The 22,238-nt window shown below is 48.6% G+C and overlaps 1 protein-coding gene across 3 annotated transcripts; it reads left to right on the top strand.

Annotated features, from left to right (window-relative positions):
* U2AF1 (U2 small nuclear RNA auxiliary factor 1) lies at positions 1–13,380 on the top strand. Of its 3 annotated transcripts, XM_087818440.1 has the most exons (9): positions 1–95; positions 2,767–2,854; positions 6,493–6,559; positions 9,813–9,862; positions 10,026–10,124; positions 10,599–10,732; positions 10,820–10,912; positions 11,748–11,912; positions 12,092–13,380. In XM_087818440.1, exons 1-8 carry the CDS (start codon positions 52–54, stop codon positions 11,893–11,895), a joined length of 723 nt encoding a protein of 240 aa, XP_087674566.1. In that variant the 5' UTR covers positions 1–51; the 3' UTR covers positions 11,896–11,912; positions 12,092–13,380. The 3 variants fall into 3 exon arrangements, with proteins under 3 accessions (XP_087674566.1, XP_087674564.1, XP_087674567.1); XM_087818438.1 differs by lacking the exon at positions 12,092–13,380 and having other exon boundaries at positions 11,748–12,035; XM_087818441.1 differs by lacking the exons at positions 6,493–6,559; positions 12,092–13,380 and adding an exon at positions 5,594–5,660 and having other exon boundaries at positions 11,748–12,035.
* The last annotated feature ends 8,858 nt before the right edge of the window (positions 13,381–22,238 follow it).

The following is a 22,238-nucleotide window of genomic DNA, read 5'->3' as shown; positions in this document are numbered from 1 at the left end:
TCGGGCAGGGTCGGCGGCGTCGGCAGCTGTGCCGGCGGCTGCGGGTGGGAAATGGCGGAGTACTTGGCCTCCATCTTCGGCACCGAGAAAGACAAGTGAGTGCGAGCCGCCCGCCGGGGCTGCGGGCCGGGGCGGCGGGCGGGCGGGCACGCGGCGAGCTGCGGGCGGCGGGCGGGCGGGCGGGGGGAGGGGCGCGCCGGTCCTTCCGGCCTCGGAGCCGCGCGCCGCCGCCGCCTCGTGGGCGCTCGGGCGGGCGGGCCGGCGCTGGGCCCCGGCGGGCGGCTTTTCCCGCGCGGCTCGGCGGCGTTCCGGCCTGTGGGCCCCCCGTCCCCGCGGCTCTCGGAAGCCGTCCTGAGTTGTGCTGAAGTTGTCAACGTTCAACAATCCCCCCAACTTTCGGTCTCTCAGGTGGGGGGCGAGCTCGAGGACGCATCTCGCCCGCGTTCATCGTCAGATAACGTAGGGTCCTCACTGCGGAGGCTTTAAAATACTGCAAGAGGCGGTTCCAGTGCAAGGGGACGGGTGGCCTTGTTCCTCCCCTTCAGGTTGCATGCTCCCCTGATCAATTGTTAGGTTGGAAGTTAAAAATTTAGTTGTGCCTTTTGAGTGCCCCCTTTGCGCGTATTGAAATTTAGGCTAAAGTGAACGCCCTCAGACATTTAGGGAATAATAATTACTGTGGAAACTAAAGGCTAATGTTTGGCCTAATCTTCTCTTCGAATAAGTAGTTATTATTTGGGATTTTTTTTCAGGGCTACATAAGGGTTACCCGAGTGTCTGTTTTTAATGGTAAACCTGTAAGTTTGTCATAGGTAATGTTTTAGTATCACTTTTTCAAACACTTTAAATTGTTTCTGTTTTCCAGGATACATCTTGGAAAATGTCTTCTTTTACACTTGGTAGAATCTCCTGTGTTGTTTGGAAGAGGGGGGGTTGGTTATATTTTTTTCCTAGCAAAAATCGCAAGACGAAAACCATCATAGTCGCTTGGGTGTCAGCCCAAAGGCAGCCTCTGGGGACTCAGAGATGGATAAAGTTTATATCTGTTCTCCAGGAGGGAGGGAGGGCGTGCACGGAAAGGGTAATTCAAGTAACGGGCATCAAAGTGCACTCCGTGCTGTGGAAGAGGGGTGCGCCCTGGATGCTTTGGGCTTGCAGAAGAGCAACGGGGTCTTGATAGAAGAGGCCGATTCTGCTGGAAAAGGAGGCTTCTCGGTGCATGCTAAGAACATGCATCATTCATTTCACTCTTTAGCTTATAGTAGTATGGCCATGACTTCTGTATTGTGCAATTGTTTTGTTTTTGGAGTTTTTTCCCTTAACTCTCAGGCGGTGTCTTCACTGTTACCCTACAGTGTAGTAAGCTTCACTGGTTTATTCCAATAACCCCCTATCCAAACTGTTTTGTAAAAGCCATGGTTTTAATTCAAGAAACTTGATGATTTAATCTAAGTTATTCATATTCTCATTTCAGAGAGACTGAGGGGGTAAACAGCATCAAGTGAAAGCTATCCCTGGACGTATAGGAACTGGGATTGTTTTAATTGTGAAGTAGTTGCGCATTAATTGTTCAGGCAGGGTTTTGCCCATTCTGAGATTTTTAAAAAATAAGCTCTTCCTTTTCAGGTGACTCTCTAAAGATAAAATGTTATGTACTCAAGTTAGAAAATCTAAAGGAAGACCTATAAGTTAAGGTTGCAAATATATATAGTAGTGTAATCACTTTCCTCCCCTGGTAAGTTCAGACTTTTCCAACTTGATTGCTACCTAATGGTAAATCAGTGGCTAGTCAGTCTTCGTGGTCCATCAGATTTCACTGAGGTCCTTCTTTCTAAACTCTTGATTGGCAGTCTGAGTATATGGCACTTGCTAAAAAATTAAACCTACAGGGTAACCTTCCCACCTCTGCAAGTCTAAATGTGAATGGGACTCATCTGTAGACTTCTTAGTTCGTCAGAGAACTGCTAAGCCACCTGGCATTGCTATCACGCTGGCTGGATTGCTAGTTTTGATTTGATCTGGGTCGCCCAGTATTTGACGAGTATGAAGGGAGGGCTTTGCCATAGGGACAGAGGTGCAGGTTGAGTTCCCCAATAGCTTGTTTTCAGTATATTGAAACCAGAAGAATTATTTACTTCAGACCTGATTTTGGAAATTTCCTATTGATCTGGTATCATGGGTGAGAACCCCTGGACTTTGTTTTCTGTTGTATTTAGATAGTGAATGCATTTAATGAGCACTGTGTGTGACTCACACCTACATTACAGCTGATTCTCAGAACGGCGCCAGGTTGGCATTTTCCTCATTTTACAGATGCCTCCTAAGACCCTGAAAGGTGGGGTGACTTGCCCAAGCCCAGGCAGCTAGCAGCAGAGTCAGGATCTTTGATCCTCACTACACTGTGTTGGTATCCTCAAGAGAAATCATTTCATTGTGGAAAACTAAAGAACAGATAGGTTTTAAGCTGAATTTAGTTTTAGACCAATATTTTATCTATAAGAAAACAGTAGAACAGAAGAAGTTGGAAGTGGAGAGGATTTGAATGAGGAGGAATTGGGCTTGAGTGCTCTTCATTGGAAGAGGTTACAGAGGGGCGGCTTGAAGCTCAGTAGTCCTAAAATATTGCCGGGAAAGGGGGGGACCTGCTACCCATCAAAACAATGTGCCTATGTTTTGGGGAAGTCTTTTGATAGCATGTATCATTTTGTTTGATGATCTGTTTGATGTCTTCCCAGCAAAATAATCTGCTCTTATTTTCTGTTACAGAGTCAACTGTTCATTTTATTTCAAAATTGGAGCATGTCGTCATGGAGACAGATGCTCTCGGTTGCACAATAAACCAACCTTTAGCCAGGTTTGTTTGTTTTTTTCTTTTTTTCTGTTTTCACATAAATTAGCAAAATTGGATGTACTTTACAGAGCCAGTTAAAAGTTTCCGTGTATAAGGAGGACCTTTATTTCTCTAGTGGTTTTATTTTCCATTTGTGTTCATAAGTGAGAGTGTTCTTTTGTTTCAGTGAGGACGAGGCAGGCAGGTGAGCCACCCCAGTGGAAGGTCAGAGAGCATCATTCCCTGTTTTTATCACTAGAGAAACCTGTTAAAAAGAAGTTTTTAGTGTGTGCATGTTTGCTAGGACTGGTCCTCGCTGCCTTGTCATCCTCCCTGCCCTCTTACAGATGTGGGCCCAGGGGGCAGCCATGCGGCGTTGACTTAGCCTCTTCCCAGCACAGGAGTTGCAGAGTGGGCTTTCTGCTCTGTGCTCTCCAGACAGAGCCACCCAACAGGAGAGGCTGAGGTGACTGCCATGCACTCGTGTTCTCCAGTCCTGGTGTTCCCGTTTTTAGACCGCTAGTCAAGGAAATAGCAAGTTACGTCATGGCATAGAAACATTAAAAATGAAACTCAGCATTAGATGACTGTTCACTTCAATTATTTGTAGCCAGTCTATTGAGTTAATTGAGAAATGCCTGTTATCTTGGGTTTAGGTCTACTATGATTTGGTTTAATCAAAAAGTTATGATTTTTAATATTTTTGGTTAATTGAAGGAAAGGCAAGAGTTTGTATCCTATAAGTGATCACTGGTGGATTAAAGGGAGAATGCACCTCTAATACTAACAGAAACTTACATCCATGTTTACCAGAATGTTTGGAATTTGGGAAACTTGTACTACAGCCTTTGTAGGCTGAGGGTTGTTGACCTCCTCATGACTGCCCATGAAATCTGAACATGCAGCTTCGATTTTCCTATATTGCTATTTTATTATATTAGTATTGGGTAACTATTGTGTCTACCCCTGGAAGCTGCCAGACTCTGCTTTGAGCTCACATCTTTCTATTCATATGTTTAAGTGTTTAGGAAAAGGAGCCAATTGGTGTAAGAAAGAGACATTAGCATTTTCTCATTTAAGCCCTTAGAAAACCCCACAATTTAATTTGCTTTTAGAAGGAGGGGTGTGATGGCTTCCCTTCCCCCAAGTAGTTAGTGTAATAAAAATTTATCTTTTAATAGCTTTGAGCATATCTCAAGTTTCAGAATACTGGAGAATTTGCTTTAAATTTTCTGTTCTAATTTTTTTAAGTGCTTTGGTTTATAACTGAATTTTGCCACTAGCCATAAATTGGGCAGTAACTGAGCATCTCAAGTGTCCACTGAGTTTTTTTATTTTGGAGGGTTACTTATAGATGTACCAAGTGTTGGGCTGAGAGAGAAATTGTTCCCTATTACACAGCTTTTTTAAGCCACCCAGAGACACCTGGTTTGTTTCTTTCTGAATCATTGATTACCTCAGAATGTTAATGTCAAGTTAATTTGGGCACTTTGGATCAAAACAGGGCAATAATTCCATTAACGTTTGGGGGGGGGTCACTTGTATGTGTTAACTTGAGGGTTTTGATTTGATTTGGTTGGATGATTTTAGGTAAAACAGCCAAGTTACCTCTGTGAAACTTAAAATGAATTCTGTTGAATAATTGGGCTCAGTCTTGCTTTCCATCAGAACTGTCACGCTTTGTAATTCCAGTTGAAAATACTGAGTCAGCTTTGGGAAATATGCCCGAGATAAGTAGACTCAGGGCAGTGCTCTGTGGCTGGGGGAAGATGCCAGGCCTTGAGCGGAGGGTCTGTGGGTTACATGTCTGCTGTTGGGAGTTCTTGCTAGTGAGCTTCCCAGCAGCAGACCTTTGACTGGGGAGTGTTTACCCAACCTCTCTCCTTTAAACGTAGCTAGAAAAGGAACTGGCTGGTTCTGTAAAACCACTTACAAAACTGATTTGGTCACGTTGTTGAAACTGAACATTTATTTTTCTAAATCGTGTTTTATTGGTTCAGCTTGTAAATATGTAACATAATTCAGTGTGGGTTTCTTTTTACGCTTCTTACAGTGATGTGGACATTAAGATTCATGTAATTTATTAGTCTACTAACTTAAACATGGTTTGTTTTTTCAGACAACTTGATTTTAAGAAGAACGGTACAATGTAAGGTTTCAAGTCTGCCTGATCCAGTTTAAAGCAGAAGGGCTAAAAAGGATTTTATCCCCTTAAAAGAAGGATTGGAAAAGAGCAAATGTTTTAAGCTATTGTATTATGTAAACAGAGATCCCACCAAGAAAATGTTAATCTGATAGGTATCCATGACCGTTAGGAAAGCCATTTGGTGTGCCTGTTTCCTACGAGACCAGAGAGCTGAATGGACTGCATACGGTTGGGGTTATACATTTGGTTTTTTAAAAAGAATTTTGTATGGGGAATATGATAATGTAAATTTTTCAACATCCTAGTGTCTGCTAGCTTGAAGTATAGGAAAATGCTAACATTCTATTTATCTTGCATTAAAACACTTTCATAATGTGGGACTACTCAAAGTAGCAATTACAATTTTTTCTTGGTTGCTGGCTGACTTGACCTAAGTCACTGCTCACACTCTGTTTTCATAATATGATGGTTTGGGTATATTCTTCAGAAGACAATAGTCTGACTTGTGGGAAACAAACAAGCGTTGAGCCATTTGCAAACAAGTTGTCTCTTTGCAATTGTCTAATATATGCACAGCAGCCAGTAGAATTCCCCTTTTTATTTTTTTTTCCCCGCAGACCATCTTGATTCAAAACATCTATCGTAATCCCCAAAACAGTGCACAGACGGCTGACGGCTCACACTGTAAGTCCCACAGTTGGAGAAATTTTTTTAAGACAATGGTGTTAAAGAGCCCACTCTTAATTGAGACAAATAATGTTGGCTTCTGAGCTGCTGACATAGAGCTGTTGCAAACAGGACAAGGTGGTGAAAGTCCTTGGCGTTTACAGCAAGAACTTGATACTTGGCTGCGTTCAGGAGGCTGTCTGTCCTAGGGAAGGTCGCTGGCTGGGTCTCTTCCTTTGATTGACATTTGTTAACAAGAGGGGACCTGTCCATGTGACATTTGAGCATTATCAGCCGGTCATTGGTCTTTGCAGTGACTGAACTCCTGGCATTTATTAAGTTCTTTCTGTAAAATTAATAATCTTAGGAATATGTAGGAATCAGTAAGGTAAGTTGCCCAATAAGTGTGGGTTTTATTTCAACATTATGATTTTTTCTCTAGGAAATGGAGATTTCATGATATGTAATTATTGTATTTCTCTAACAGTGATTGTGTCATCAGTTCACATGGGCACTTTTTCTCTCTCAGTTGTCCATTAAAAGTTTTTCTAAGAATGTTTTGGTAGTAGCCTGCCTAGTTACCTATGTTCTGACCTGGCTTGGAACTTTGAAATGGAGAATGTTTGCGCTCTGTGAACGGAAATACAATACTGGCATATCATGGGATCTCTGCATCGCAGAGCTAGGGTGCTCCGAGACCGCCATCAGCTAAGAAAACATCTCTGCCTCGAAAGAAATAACTTGCTTTTTTTCAGCACTGAGTCTTGACTGAAGCGATCGCCACAGGAAACCGGTTAAGTGTTTACATTTAATTTTCCATAATATAAAGTTGTTGCGTTTTGTATTTCAGACCATTGCCCTCTTGAACATTTACCGTAACCCTCAAAACTCTTCCCAGTCTGCTGACGGTTTGCGCTGTAAGTTCATACAAGTTCCTTCCCTGGTTCCCTGGGCTTGCGTGTCAGAGCTCAGCGTCCACTCCACCTGGTCTGCCGCGAGTAGAGTCAAGGACCGCTGCCACTAGAAGTGTCACGAGCTTTTGTCCCACTGACCCCATGGAAACCTGTGAGAGAGTTGGACTCCCGCCCACTTCCTTAAGAAGGAAAAAGACGACAGCAAAGGGCACCCTTTACGTAGCTCGGAGCTGCTGCTCTTTCTCCCTTGATCTTCACCATTGTCCCGGGAGGAGACCGGGAGTTAAACGGGGAGCTGTGCCCTCCCCTCTGAGACCAACAGTATTTGAAAGTTCCTCTCACTTAAAAAAAAATTGTCCTGAAATTAGTTTTCAGATTTTATTAGACCTTTTTCCCCTTAAACTCCATTCCGGAGCTTCCTGCTTTAATTGTGAGAGCATTGTCCTGAGAATGTTTCCCAAGTGAGGTCCCGAGTTCTCAGCACCAGCCCTGTGCTCGCTCTGTTTTTAACCAGAATGTTGTATGTAGATATCCCCAGCTTCACAAGTTAATGCACTGGGGAAATAGATCAAAACTGGGCATTCAGGAGATATAGCCAATTTCTTCTTGCATTGGTAAACTAAGTTTTGAAAATATTGTATTTACTTAGGGATAGAGAACAGGATATATAGTAATATCATTGGAAAGCTCAAATAACTAAAATTTTGGAACTGTCGAGCTGTAGAATCAATATAGTCACCTGGGGATAAATTGAAATGAACATCCTGGACTCCTGTTAAAATCAAAGGGTCCAAGCCACAGGGCAGGTGCTTGTCATTCACCAGTTTATTTGAAAGCTGTAAACATTAATAGAAGACACTATCAAAGGTAACGTGGCAGCACAGACCTAACTCCAGTGTGGCCTTGGCCCAGAGCCATCAGTTTATGGGTGACCTGCACTAAGTGGGATGGTCCCAGCAGCCACCTCCCACTCTTCCTGGCCCCACACTGGAGGTCTCCCAGGTACACATCTGCACACACAGGAGCACCTGTGTCTGCAGGGCGAGCTGTCTTGTCTATTTTTCCTGCCCAGACACTATAAATGTTTTTAGTTGCTAATACGGGCCTGGTAGTGGAGAAGTCTTGCCTCAGATCTCATGGTAGCAGGGTTGGTTTGGTAGCCATTGGTTTAAAATACCTGGTTTTGTTTTCTCTTTAAGAAGTAAGATCAATCAGATGGAGGGAAACATTTATATGTGGACTTAATTAAACTTAAATGGGTGAAAAGTAGGTAATGGAGTAACAGTGATTCAGTTCTTTGCCCTGCTTGTTTACTTGGGGACTGTGGTTCTTTATTGGCAGGAGAATGTTGTGTTAGTTTTCTTGGTGTCTTTATTTGCAATTCACAGTGCTCATTCTGCATATGCTACAGAATAAAAGTTTAGCTATACCAAATATTCCAGTTCTGGGGTCCAGATTGTACAAATTACATGAAATTCTGACTGTTAATTTAAAAAGAAAATCAGTTTTAAGTTAACAAGCCTGAAATATTTGGCATCAGGCCCTTCCAGTGAAATTTCAACCAGCTGGGTCCATCAGTTTTCCTAAAATTAATGGTTCTTTTGAACGTGCCCTTTCATCCATAGAAAAATAAGCTTTCTGTGCTTGGGTCAAACTTAATGAATCCCAGTTTAAGAATGTTTCTGTGAGAAAATTTGGTATTTTTCAGGTTGCATTACTTAAAATATATTGAGTCATGTAAATTATTTTTTAGTTGATTAGTTTTAAATCATCTCTGCTTTTCAAGTCATTTTGACTGACTCAAAAAATTTAAGCAGAGTAAAAGATAGAATTAGTCCCACTTTCAAGCTGTTTCAAATAGGAGCTTTCCAGAAGTTATGGAAATATAATGCTCTGTGTTGTATAGAACAGAATAGGAGTGTCACAGTACAGCTGGTGTTAGAGCCGCCACCAGACTCGATTGTCAGTTGCTGCTCGGCCTTTGAGCACGTAGAGATTTTTGTTCTCTGTTCTCATTTTCTTGATGCGGGGAAGGAAGTGAGTTTAAACGCTGGCCTGCCCTTTGGAATGGGCTTGTCTGCCTGGCTCCTCTAGAACTTGGTTTCTACTCAGGGAGGAGACGTTCCTCTTCCTTCCATTTGGGATGGGCCAGTGGGAGTTCAGTGAGTTTGGATTCTAAAGTGAGCTGGGTTCCATAAATTCAAAAATAAGTAAAATGCCAGGGAGGTTAGATGTTAGAAAGTAAACTTAAATCACTTTCAGAATCAAGACTAAAGTTCTCATCCTTAAAGATAAAGAGGTTTTTGAGGCAGTTAGGAAACTGCTGAGAGTCCAGATAGAGAGCCCTGCGCCACAGCTCGGGTGCCCTCAGGTTTTGCCAGGTGAGGCCGCCAGTTCAGCAGCCTGGCCCTTGAAGGAGCCACTGAAGACTCAGCTGACCCGGCCTAAATGCCTCAGCCTTCCCGGGCTCCCTGGTCCAGCTGTTCGGGACATCAGTTTATGGACACAGCAGCTTTGTGACCTCTCAGATGCAGGGTAGGGCTATGAAAATTGCTAGAGGAGATGATAATGGAGATAGAATATAAATCTGCAAAACCCACCCACAGAACGGACATGATTTTAGTGCATGTGGGTTACGAAAAAGAAACGAGGAAAGTAGGAAATAAGAATGCTTTCTTCAACCAAGTACTGTAACTTTCCCTTTACTCAAAGGGCATTCAGTGTACTGTCGTTGAACTTGGATACTATCCTGCTGAGTATGGTCATTTGGGTTTTAATCGCATCAGAAATAATTTCAGAGCATCTGTGTGGCTGATAACCTGGGAAAGAAGTGAGTCAGGAACGTAAGCTTTCAATCACTTAACCTGACTTAGCTTTCATTTTAACCTAATAAAGGGGGAAAACTGATTACTTGGCCTCAATTTTTAAATCTTAAAAAGAAATTTTTCACTTAAAAATTTTTTTTGAGAGTCAACTCTTTCCGTATACTTTCTGAAAATGTGGCTCTTTGATGCTGATTAAAACTTGTGATTTTAATAGCCAGAATGGAGACTGTCATGGGGCATTTAAAAGTCTTACCACACTAAGATTTTACCAATTGGCCGTGTGATGCAGTCTCGTCTGCTCCAGTAGAACGCGCTTCTGTCGGGGTCTCTCTCTAGAAAATCTGATGTGTGTCACTGTAGCAGGTGATTTAAGCACGAGGGTCTCTTGGTCACGGCCCTGCCCTAACCAGCGAGATGTCTGTTGCTTACAGGTGCCGTGAGTGATGTCGAGATGCAGGAGCACTATGATGAGTTCTTTGAGGTGAGATACTGACAATCTGAAACCAACAGACCTGTTCACCTTTTTATCAGTTTGGGAGGAATTGAAAATTTCTGTACTAATACAAATATTTAACACGCTGTGTGTTCAGTTGGCCTTTTATCTTTAACGTTATCGTGACCCTAAATGGCCGCTCTTCTTCCAGGAGGTTTTTACGGAGATGGAGGAGAAGTACGGGGAGGTTGAGGAGATGAACGTCTGCGACAACCTGGGCGATCACCTCGTGGGAAACGTGTATGTGAAGGTAAGCAGAGGTGGCAGGCGGGTGCTCTGCCTCCTGGCAGCGGGGAGAGAGTAAGGAGTGCGGGGAGGGCTCGGAGCTAATGACACGCACGTGCTGTCCGGCCTATGGGTGTGGGGAGGGTGGCAGGCTGTCCCGGTCCCACGTCTTCCTCACGTCGGGCACCTTTGTAGAGGCTGTTTGAACTGGGGAAAAGTTGGTTTATATGGTTTCTTTTTTCCTTTTTTTAATGAAGTTTTTTGTCTACACAAATCATTATATTTGCTTTTAACCAATTGAATTGGAAAACCAATATATTTGGCATGATCTTGGACCATCGCAAGATTAATCTAATTGTAAATAGAAGTCTGACTTTAATTGTGCTACATCATTCCACCTTAACTACTTGACTGGCGTGAGCACACAACCTGTGTTTGGATCGGTGATTGAGAATGTGTTAAGAGTGTGGCGGCGAGCATTTTTGTGGTGTCTTTTCAGTTTCGCCGTGAAGAAGATGCGGAGAAAGCTGTGATTGACTTGAACAACCGCTGGTTCAACGGGCAGCCCATCCACGCTGAGCTCTCCCCTGTGACCGACTTCCGGGAAGCCTGTTGCCGCCAGTACGAGATGGGGTAGGTTTGGGCAGACCGCGGGGGGAGGGAGGGCGGCAGGCGGGGGTGTGCGGTGTGCCGTGTGATGTCGCCTGGCTCTCTCTGCAGAGAGTGTACAAGAGGCGGCTTCTGCAACTTCATGCATCTGAAGCCCATTTCCAGAGAGCTGCGGCGGGAGCTGTACGGGCGCCGGCGCAAGAAGTGAGTGTGTGCCCCGCGCTGCTTAGCCTTGGGGTCGCGCGTGAGCTTTGCCCCCTCCCCGATTTTTTTGTTTTTTTGTTTTTAAGTAAAGCTTGGCCTAAATGTCATTTCTGTTTAAAAGGCACTGTTTAGAATGTAGAACACATTTTAAAATATAAGATGTGCTCCTTGAAGAATGTTCTGTGCACACCGCTTCATGCCTAAGTAGAGGTCGAACCTCTGACCCACTAAGGAAATGGGGAGTGGGGGGCAGTTCAGATCCTCCCCTGTGCACTGTGTTCTCCCAGTCGAGCGTCGTCACCTCCTCCACATGCCTCGCTTCCCCTTGGGTGCCTTGGTTTCTCTGGGTTCGGTGGGTTGGCACTCACTCTCCTCTGGACCTCCAGCAAGACCAACAGTCTTGTCTGATTCTGGTGTTTAAATGCAGGCGTGCATGTCACAAACAGAGAACCCAGGTGTCAGAGGGACAAGTATAATGAGTCACTTGTCCTATGAAGATTGAGTTCTGACCCCAGAGGGCTTTTCGCCCCTGTCCTGTTGAACGTATGTTGGGAAATGCTCACGTTGTTTGTGATTCTGTCCTGTTGTCAACAAAAATAAGAGTAGGAGAGGAAAGAACCCTGCCCTCCCCATCCCGAAATCCACCCAAGGGACACTGCACCTCTCAATTCTGAGAGGCCCTTTTACCCAGTTTACATCTGAAGTCAGGGCTCATCTTTTTTATTAATGTCTGCAAGTCTGTGGGGTACAGTATTTGAAAGTGTTAGTCACTGTGATTTTATGTTGCATGTTTTCATTTGGGTGCCAAGGTTTTATTTCTTTTCCTTGATTTCAGGCATCGATCCAGGTCCCGGTCCCGGGAGCGTCGCTCTCGGTCTCGAGACCGTGGCCGTGGCGGTGGCGGAGGCGGAGGTGGAGGCGGTGGGGGACGGGAACGTGACAGGAGGCGATCACGAGATCGTGAGCGATCTGGGCGATTCTGAGCCAGGCCATTTTTACCGTATGTCTGCTAGAAAGTGTTGTAGTTGATTGACCAAACCAGTTCATAATGGGAATTTTTTTTAAAAAACAATTTAAAAAAAACAAAGATGGGTTTCTGAATAAAATTTGTAGTGATACAGTATTCTTGGTGTAATTTTTCTTGTGGAAACTCCACTTTAAATCTCTCTTTCTTTACAGACCTGCACATCATCGGCCCTTGAAGTGAAGATTAATGTCCATCAATCACTTTGGGTAGAAATGAAACCATATTTTAAACTTAGGTTCTGAAATAAACACCCAACCAGTTGTAAAATTCACATGGGAAAGAGCCAGATCTGTTTCTAGTTACCTACATATTAACAAGTAATACAGAGTTTCCTCCTGAGGCTGAGGAGAGGTGTGGAAAGCCTGTAAGGTGCAAGGTGCCTTTACTTACTAGTTAGTAAATAAACACTTAGGTATAATTCTCTGTGGACTGTGCTGTGGTTTACAGGGGAGCTAATCCTGGATGAAATGCAGTCCAGCGTCACGTTTTTCTTCTGTATTCGTGAGTTTGCTCATGTTGCTTTGAGAGCCACCATGCACTCCTAAAATGTGCATAAAACATGAGCGTGCTCTGTGCAGTGTGGGCCAGCGATCACCTGTCATGTTACAGCTGACTAACAGCCAGATCAAGTGGACTCAGGAGCCCTGCCATGCAGGTCTGCCTTGCTGCACAGTGTTGGCATACATGTGCGTCTGTGCATACAAGAAGGGAGCAAAATGGGTGAATGCCTCATTATCACTTGAAATACGCCAGCTGGCATTTCAGGACAAAAATAAGCAAGGCCTCGCCCCTAGAGAAGTGGATGTTTAAGCAGGAAAGGCAGTTCAGAAGAGCGGGCATGCTGAGAACTCTCTCAGGTCCAGACAAGCAGCTTGGGAAGAGGGCTGGGGTCCATCTAGGGGCGTGGAGCTCAGAATCTGAAGACTTTGCAAGTGGCCAGGTGAGTTGGGTCATGGAGTTCGAATTCCCTTGCCAGTCCACACATGTGCAAAGGGACTTATAGCCGTTGGAACAAAGCAGGAAGGAAGGAACCTTGTAGGATCAGGCTTTATCGTCTCCCTTAATCTACATGACCTTTTGAGAAATAGGAGGAACCAGCTTTGGAAATAACCAGTTGACCAAGCTGTCCCAGCGCCAGTAACAATGCAGTGATGTCGTTTCAGCAACAAGGATTAAAGATGTACTGACTTGCCCTGGCCTGTTTGGCTCAGTGATTAGAGCGTCAGCCTGCGGACTGAGGGGTCCCGAGTTCGATTGCGGCCAAGAGAATGTACCTCGGTTGCAGGCTCAGTCACTGCCCTGGCCAAGGCGTGTGCAGGAGGCAGGCAGTGTGTCTCTCCCACGTCGATGTTTCTCTCTCCCTCTCCCACTCTCTGAAAAGCAATGGAAAAAATATCCTCAGGTGAGGATTAATCAATAAATAAAGATGTATTGACTGTAATTAGAAGTGTCCACACAGTGAGGTGTCCCCTTCACACTGGCCAGAACAGCTATCACCAAGAAAAAAAAGTGCTGGTGATGTGGAGAAAGTCCTCATGGGGTTGTGAAACACTGGAGGTTTCTCAAAAATACAAGTGCAGATAGCATACAACCCAGCAATAACTCACTTATGACCGTTTGCCCAAAGAAAATGAAAACGCTAAAAGGATGTGTTCACCCCTATGTTCATTGCGGCATTATTTACAATTGCAAAGATACGAAAGCAACCTAGGTGTCCACCGATGGGGGAGTGGACAGAGAGGAGCATTCCTCAGCCACAAAGGGAAGTCTTGCCGTTTGTGATAGCACGGAGGGGCCTGGACGGTGTTCTGCTAAGTGAGACGAGTCAGACAAAGACCATATGGTTTGACGTGAGTAAACGAAAACACCTGTGGATGCAGAGAACAAGCTGATGGTTGCCAACGGGCAGCTCAGTTGTATGTGAAAAGTCGAGCTTCCAGAGATGTTAAGTCAGAGTAAGTACAGTATTCACTGGAAAAACTAAAGGGGACCCACAGTTCAAACCCTTGTCCGAGGGTCAATTGTACTTGACACACAAGTCTGGTTTAAAGAAGGGTTGAAGGCCTGGCCGGCGTGGCTCAGCGGTTGAGCATCGACCTAAGATCCAGGCGATTATGGTTCGATTCCCGGTCAGGGCACATGCCTGGGTTGCAGGCTTGATCCCCAGCAGGGGGCGTGCAGGAGGCAGCTGATCCATGACACTCTCATCGATGTTTCTCCCTCTCCTTTCCTCTCTCTGAAATCAATAAAGATATATTTTAAAAAGAAAAAAGGGTTAAAGGAAACATTCTGGTGAGCACCACTGGTCAGGGAGCCCCTACCAGCGCCCACACCAGCACTCCAGCCACCAAGCTCTCCCCTTCTTGCAGGAAACCAGTCTCGGCATCTGTGATCGTTTTGTTTCATTTTGGTTTTATCGAGGTCTACATAGACTTCACTGAACATTAGTTTTTACTGATTTCAGAGAGGAAGGGGGGAGAGAAGCATCAATGATGAGTCATCGATCGGCTGCCTCCTGCGCGCCCCCACTGGGGATCGAGCCTGAAACCTGGGCACGTGCCCTGACTGGGAATCGAACCATGACCTGGTTCAGGGGTCAACACTCAAACACTGAGCCACACTGGCCGGGCTCTAAACGTCAGTTTTGCCTGTGTTTGACTTGACGTGGATGGAACCTCTGCTAGTTTGTCTTGCTCTCGCTCAGCTTGTTTGCAGCACTCAGTACGCTGTTGGGCACAGCGAATGAAATTTGCAGCTCGAGGCACAGCAGTGTGCTGAGAGGAACAGTTAGGACGGGCACAGGCACAGGGAGAAGGCCCTGCGGGCGGAGGAGACGGAGGTGAATGCCAAGGCGAGGCCGAGCTGGGCATGGGGGGATCGGGATCAGGATGGGCTGGCAGGAGGGTGTGCTGCGGAGACGCACCCCTGACGCCTGGGCCGCTCAGCCCCTCCGGGTGCGCCCTGCCTGCCACAAGCAGTGAGACAGGAACCCCTCGCTGGCTCTTCACGCCTCTGATCAGAAAGACCCATGAACTTCCTGCCACACTTGACCCATCAAAGCGAGTCGCAGGGCCACCTAGGACTGCAGTCAGAGGGGACCAGAGGGGCCCTGGGATCCTGGGCCGCAACAGCATCTCCAGAGGCACTCGAGGCACAGCTCACCAGGAAGAGAGACAGCTTAAAGGGCCTGGTGGGCGTGGGGGACCTGGGGGTCTATCCTGAGTTGTGGGAAGGTTTGAGCAGGAGAGAGAGGATTCTGGTTTCTATTTATAAAGTAGCATCTCCCTGCAGCGTGAGACTGAAGACAGGTAATGAGAGGAGGGGCTCCGCGGAAGCTGTTGCTGTGCTACAGGCAAGAGAGGCGGGCTCTTGGCCCACGGAGGGGTGGGTGAGGCGGTGGGCCTGGGATAGACTAGCTCAGTGTTGTTTTTTCAGCCTTTCGGGGTGGGGTGGGCTTCAGAGGGGGTCCCTGGTTTTAGTCTGCAAGTCCCTGAAGAGCTAATGAGGTTGGGCCCTTCCCAAGCTATTGGCCATCTGTATGTCCAAGAAGCATCTTTTCAAGTCTCTGCCCCCCCTTTTTTTTTTTCCTAATTGAGGCTGTAGTTTGTCTTTTTCTTATGTTTCTGGGAGTTCTTTACATAGTCTGCAGGTGAGTGTTCTGTTGATGTGCGTGGCCACTATTTGTCCCAGCCGGTGGCCTGCCTTTTCCTCTGGGCGTGCTCGATGACTGCGTGTCCTTAAACTTAACTGGCCCAATTTATCCATCTTCCCCTTGTGGGCAGAGCTTTCTGGGGCCTGTTTCAGGAGAAAGAAAGCTCGAGGCTGCCCCCCAAGGGCTTTAACCTCAGGTTTTTCCCCCTTTATCAACGTTGTTATTGATAAAGCTGATTGGAGAGCTTGAATTTGAACCAACTCTAGTCAAGGCTGTCCCCCTCATCCACTGCTCCTCTGTGGCTCCTGGTTCCACAACAGGCTGCTGGCTTCCACCCAAGGTTTGAGCAGCTGAGAACCATGCAGTGATTCACCCAGGGCCACCCGGCAGGCAGGGCTGAGGCTTCATCCGGGCTCCTTCCTGCCTCCCCTGACGCTCCATCTCCCTGCCCAGGAAGGCTCGCCAGCAGCTGTGCAGGAGATCAAGCGAGAACAAAGCCAGCCACCGACACCTGCTAGGCTTGGGGAAACACAGCTCTCCCCCAAGGTCAAGTCCCTGAGACAGAGCATGGTCCCCTCTCTAAAGGTCAAGGTCTCTTTCCCTCCACCTCTCGTGTAACGGGAGCTTCTCAACCATACAGTCCCGAGGCCAAGCAGGTGGCTGCCTTCCCTTGCACCTGTTCCAGGAGCAACAGGACAGGCCCGGGAAACAGCCGCTGAAGTCCACGTGGCCCGCCAGGAGAGGTCCCTGCCCAGAGCTCTGTCGGCCAGCGGGTGAGGCCACCCACTCGGCGCCTGTCCCTGGTGGTGGGTTTGTCTGGCTGGATGACTCACGTAGATGGCGTAGCGTGGCTCTCACCCCCCAAATGGGGTTTCCATCTCAGGACAGACTGCAGTCTTTTGTTCAGAAGATGCCACCCACATCCGGGTGCACCTGGCTCACCCACAGCTGGAGTGTCCTTGGGGAGCACAGTCAAACCTCACGGAGCAGAACCTTAGAAAACCCCCACCTGAATCTGGCGACAAACATTCAGGCACCTGCTTCAAATCTCAGGTCTTTTTTTTTTTAACAAGCTGAGTCACATGAAATCGCCATTTTTTGTAGGTCTCAAACATCAGCAGTTTCATGTGGTTCCGCCTAATATATCCCAAGATCGGGCTGGTTGCCATTGCAGGAGAAGCGAGCTGTTCGGTGGGGAGAGGCAGAGGCAGGAGTCGAACCCTGGGTCTGAGTCCCGGCTCCGCTCTCGACTAGCTACAGACGCGAACTCTGTGCCCACGGCCCAGCTCTGTAAGCAATGGGTCAACGGCTCCCGCGCCTTTGTTAGGAGACTCCGTTAGCGCCTACGGGTCCGGTTCCCAGGACGGCCTGGCACGTGCACCGTCAGAGCTCAGCGCTGGTTCGGTCCGTGGCCACGGTGTCAGCACCTGGGGGCGGGGGGGGGGGTGGGGAGCGCAGCGGGGGGGGGGGGGGGCGGCCGCCCTGCCACCGTCTCACAGAGGAGTCGACGGGCGGCGTGGCGTTACTGAGTGCAAAGCTTGTCCTCTGAACGTGACAAAGCGTCGGGAAAAGTGAAGTAGATCTAGATAAACAGACACCCCGTGCTCACGGGCTGCGGGTCTTACGCCCCAAATCCAAAAGAATAATATGCTTAGGTATAGACTCATCCACGGACGCACAAGGCTCGGACCCTCAGACAGGACCACTGCTGAAAGGCGTCAAGGACCTGAAGAGTGGAACGACTTCCCGAGCCCACAGATTGGGGGGTTTAACGTCATCAGGAGGGCAGTTCTCCCCCAGAGCAGTCTGCAGAGTCAGCGCAACCCCATCACGATCCTAGCAGCCTTCCTGCAGAAATAGGAACGTTGACCCTAAAACTCACATGGGATTACAGGGGACCCTAAATCCAAGTGAAAGTAAACACAGTGCCACTGGCACAGACAGGCATATAGATTCAAGGAATAAAATTGGGGGCCCAGAAAGACGTTTTCACATCCACGGGCAGTTGGTGTTTGACAGGAGTGTCTTCAGCTAGTGCGGCTGGGACAGCTGGTGATCTACATGCCCGTGAATGAAGCGGATTCTCGCCTCACACCACATACTAAGCAGTAACTCGACATGGGTCGAAAACCCACATATAAGAAAGAAAACACGGGGGTAAAATCTCGATGACCTTGGATTTGGCAGCGGTTTCTTGGATATGACACCAAAGCACAAGCAAAGAAAGAAAGTTCATCAAAATCGAAAGCTTTTTGCAGGAAAGGCACTATTAAGAAGTGAAAAGACACCCCCCCCCAACAGAATGGGAGAAAACATTTGCAAATGATCCATCTGCTAAGGGTCTAGTGTCCAGGATATATAAAGGACTCCTCCAACTCAACAACAAAAAGACAGCCCAGTTTAAAAATGGGCGAAGGGTCTGAATCGACGCTTCTCCAAAGAAGATACACAGAGGAGGGGCGAGCACGTGAAAAACACTGAACGGCATCTGTCGGCAGGAAAACACAGCACCACAGCCAGGCCCCTTCACACTCACGAGGCGGCTGCGAGCCAAACAGGGGCGGGAGCAGGTGCAGGCGAGCGCGGGGACCCCCGGGACCCCCGGGACCCCCGGCGCCCCTGCGGGGAGTGCAAGCCGCGCAGGCTGTGGGCAGGGCCCGGCAGCTGCTCCCGCGGATGAGCTAGAATCCCCGCGTGACCCGGCGCTCCTGCTCCCACGTGCAGACCCACAGAACCGTGCGCGTGAGTTTCATTCACAGCAACGCTAACCACGCGGCCAAAGGGCAGAAACAACACAAATGCTCACCAGCCCTGAATGGACAAATAAAATGTGGCATTTCGCACCAGGACATTTTATTTGACACTAAAAATAAGCGACGTGCTGATACTAAAACATGGGTGGACCTGGAAACAGGCCAAGCGAAGGAAGTCGGTCACCAAGGGCCGTACGTGACGTGAGTCCACCCTCTCGCTGAATTATGCCCTTATAAGAAGAGGGCCGAGAGAGCTGGACCTCTCCCCGCCCAACTCCATTGTCTGTAAGCCAGGAAGTGGGCGGCCGCCTTGATCTTGGATCTCCAGCCTCCCGGACTGAGAGAAACATGTGGCTGTTGTTTAAGTCAGGGCCCCACGCGGGTACAAGAAAATCGTGTTCTGGGCCCTGGCCGGGTTGCTCGGTTGGTTAGAGATCGTCCGGATACACCAAGGTTGCAGGTGCGGTTCCTGGTCAGGGCACGTGCGAGACTCAACCAGGGAAGGCATGGACAAGTGGAACCGCACACTGATGTCCCCCCACCCCCTGCTCTCCCTTCCTCTCTAAAAATCAATTAAAGTTTTTTTAAAAAATAGAAAAACTTATTCTGACACTTGTTAAAATAATGAGGAAGACACTGAAGACTATTGGCTGGAGCAGGGGAGAGAAATGGGGCTCAACTCTGAACACTCTCAACAGTGACAGCAGGGGATTTGTAGCTGAGGAGCAGAGTGCAGGGTACTGAAGGCTGGGCAGATTCTCCCGAACTGACCTAACGGGGTTCCTGCTACCGAGAGGCTGGGGATGGGGGTGTCCCTCTGAACTGACTTAGCCGGAGAGTTCCCGCTAACCCTGGGCTGGCAGGCCCCAGACAAGGAGGCGCGGAGCCTGGCGGAGGAGACGCCTTAGGGGACCTGGCCAAAGCTTAGTCCGGGGGGGTCTCTGTCACCTAATAGCCTCAGGTTCACTGCCTTCCCTTTAAAGACTTTACCTACGAGCAGTTTCATTCTTGGAGAGGGAGGCTGGGGCTTCAATATGTGAATTTGGAGAGGACGCAGTTCAGCCCATTTCGAGGGCCCGTTGCAGAATGTTCCCAAGAGCAGCGCAAGGAAAACGAAGATGAGCCGGAAACACCCTGTTGTGCCCCAAGGAGCAGGTCCTCGGAGAATGATGGGAAAACACCAACAAGACAGAGGATCCAGCTTGAGTCCTGACCCGGGGCCATGTTAGCATCCAAATAATGTTCGTAGAAGATTACAGCCTATTTCATAAAACAAGACTCCGAGGATGCCGCCACTTGGCACAAATAAGGTAAAGGCGCGGCTTCCCTCCAGCTGCAAGGTCGCAGGGGGATGGGCAGGGCTGCTAATGGATACAGGGCTTCTTTTGCGACCAACAATATATATATTATATGACAAAAATGTTCAAGTTATATCGTGGTGGTGATTGCACCACTCTGAATGCTGAACATTGTTTGCATACTAAAAACCATTGGGATGTGCAGTTTCAATGGTAAGATGCATGAATCCGCACTGGTATGATTAAGTGACTACATAAATTAGTGGGCAAGAAGAAAAACTCCTAGTGGAAAACCAAACAGTAAGTGGTGGAGGAATGCTGGGATTAGAAAAATCAGGCCTCGGCCACCATTTTAATGGAAACTGACACACACACACACACACACACACACACACACACACACACACAAACTGGATGGAAGTAAAGCTGGAGAGGAAGAGTTTGAGAAGGGTGTTTACATAGTTTCAAAGTAACTCCCCACAAGATACTTGTTAATTACAAAGAGTAAACATAGTAACTTTACAGTGGAGAAACCAAATGTTCAAAGTTACCAGTGTGGGAGAAGGGACACACAGACACTAACTCAACCTGGGTGTCAACAAAAGCCTCCCCTCCCCGCTCCGATCTAATCAGGAGGAAACACCGCAGTTACGTGGCCTGGACACTTCAAAAATGGCAACGTCTTCATACAAAGAATGACTAAGGAGACATGGCCGCTGCATGCGGTGTGTGGTCAGGGGTTTGCTAGAAGGGACACCGTTGGGATGACTGGCAAACTCTAAGTAGGGCCTGTTGACTAGATCATAGTTGTGTATCAATGTTAACTTTTTTTTTAATCCTTACCTGAAGACATGCTGAGAGAGAGAGAGAGAGACCAACCAGCCACCCCTCCCATGCACCCCAATCAGGGAGAGAACCGAAACCTAGACATATGCCCTGATGGGGAACCAAACCTGAGACCTTTCAGTGGGCAGCACGTTCAAACCAACTGAGCCACACCCGCCAGAGCCAAAGTGACTTCTTAAAAAAATCAGGGGCCTATACTTGTATAGATGGAGTTCTGTTACCAAGAATTAACCAATCAGATGCAACCTTATGTGACACGACCAACAAGATGCAACTCTATTATATGACCTATGTAGTTGTGGTTTAAGACAGGGCATTCACACCAGGCGGCTGTGGATGACTCATCTTTTTTTTTTTTTTTTTTTGACAATCTAGGGGAAAAGAGGTCAGTGCCCCTGACTAAACAGTCAGGTATTGCATGGTTTAAAAATTCCTTTGGGCCTGGTTGGTGTGGCTCAGTTGGTTGGAGCATTGTCTCGTACACCAAAAGGTTGCAGGTTTGATTCCTGGTCAGGGCACATGCACAGGTTTTGGGTTCAATCCCCGTCGGGAGGCAACTGGTTCACGTTTCTCTCTCACATTGATGTTTCTCTCTCTAAAATAAAATTTTAAAAAGTTATTGTGGCACGAAGGTTGGGCTCTACTTCCAGGGCCTGGGACAAGTGTGGGCAGGTGGCAGGGACTTGCTCAATAACGGTGGATGGGGCCCAGGCACAAGGTGCTCATAGAGGGACTCAGTGTGCCCACCTGTGCCCAAACCTGGCTGCCGGGCCTTGCCTAGTCAGGTGCTGAGAAACTCAGGGTGAGGGCTTCTCCATTCAGTCCTGGGGGCTCCAGAGCACATGCATTTGGAATATTGTTAGGTGTGGCGCCCAGTGCCCCCCTTTCCCCTCCCCCCCAGGTATCCATTGATGGGGACCGCCCGCTTGACATCTGTTTTAAGAGGCTTTTGTGACTTCTGACCGAGTCTCAGTGAGCTCGGGTTCCTTCCCTGACCAGTGGGTGGGCAGGGGCGCTCGGCCTGCAAAGCCAATAATCCCCGCTGACCCGCCGGCCTCCCGCGGTCCACCCGGAGCCCAGGGGCTGAGCGCCCGCCGGGTGCGCGCGGGGCAGCCGCAGCTTTGGGCCCCTGCGGGCCCGAGGCCAGAGGGCGCGAGCGAGGGGTCCCCAGCCGCGGGGGCCAGGGCCGGCGTAAGGGGACCCGGGGAGCCGGGATACTTGTTGGGGCTCATGCTCAGGGCCCTGCGAGCCCTTCCCCTCTCCAGGCAGCGCGTTTAAATCCACCCACAGGTGTTTACCGCGCCGCGCGGAGCGAGCGGTGACCCAAGTAAAACGGCATCGGGACGTCGGTTCCGAGCGTCCGCACAGCCCGGAGGCCGCGGTTCTGGGAGGTGCCCGGGGCCACCAGGTGGGGGGGGGGGGGCAATGGGGGCCCGGGGCCGACGGTTGCGTCAGCCGGGGGTGGGAGACGGGGGCTGGGCAGCGGGGAGGGGGGTCCCGCCCGCGACTGAGCATGGGGGGAGGGGTGGGGACAGGGGCCCCGGGACGCGTGGGGTCTGGGGCGGGCTGGGCGGCCCGGGCGCGGGAGGAGAGGAGCGGGGCCCCCGCGGGCGGTGGAGGCGGGGCGGGGGCGGGGGCGGGGCGGGGCGCAGCACCTCGGGATTGGCCGCGCGCCCACCCTCCGCCCCCGCCTCTCGGCCAATCGCGGCCCAGCCGCTCCGGCCGCAGGGTCCGTGCGCCGCCGCCCGCT

Source organism: Miniopterus natalensis, chromosome 6 (assembly GCF_054644295.1).
Source record: "Miniopterus natalensis isolate mMinNat1 chromosome 6, mMinNat1.hap1, whole genome shotgun sequence".
In the NCBI taxonomy this organism is placed as follows: Eukaryota; Metazoa; Chordata; class Mammalia; order Chiroptera; family Miniopteridae; genus Miniopterus; species Miniopterus natalensis.
This window is presented reverse-complemented; position numbering and strand designations above follow the sequence as displayed.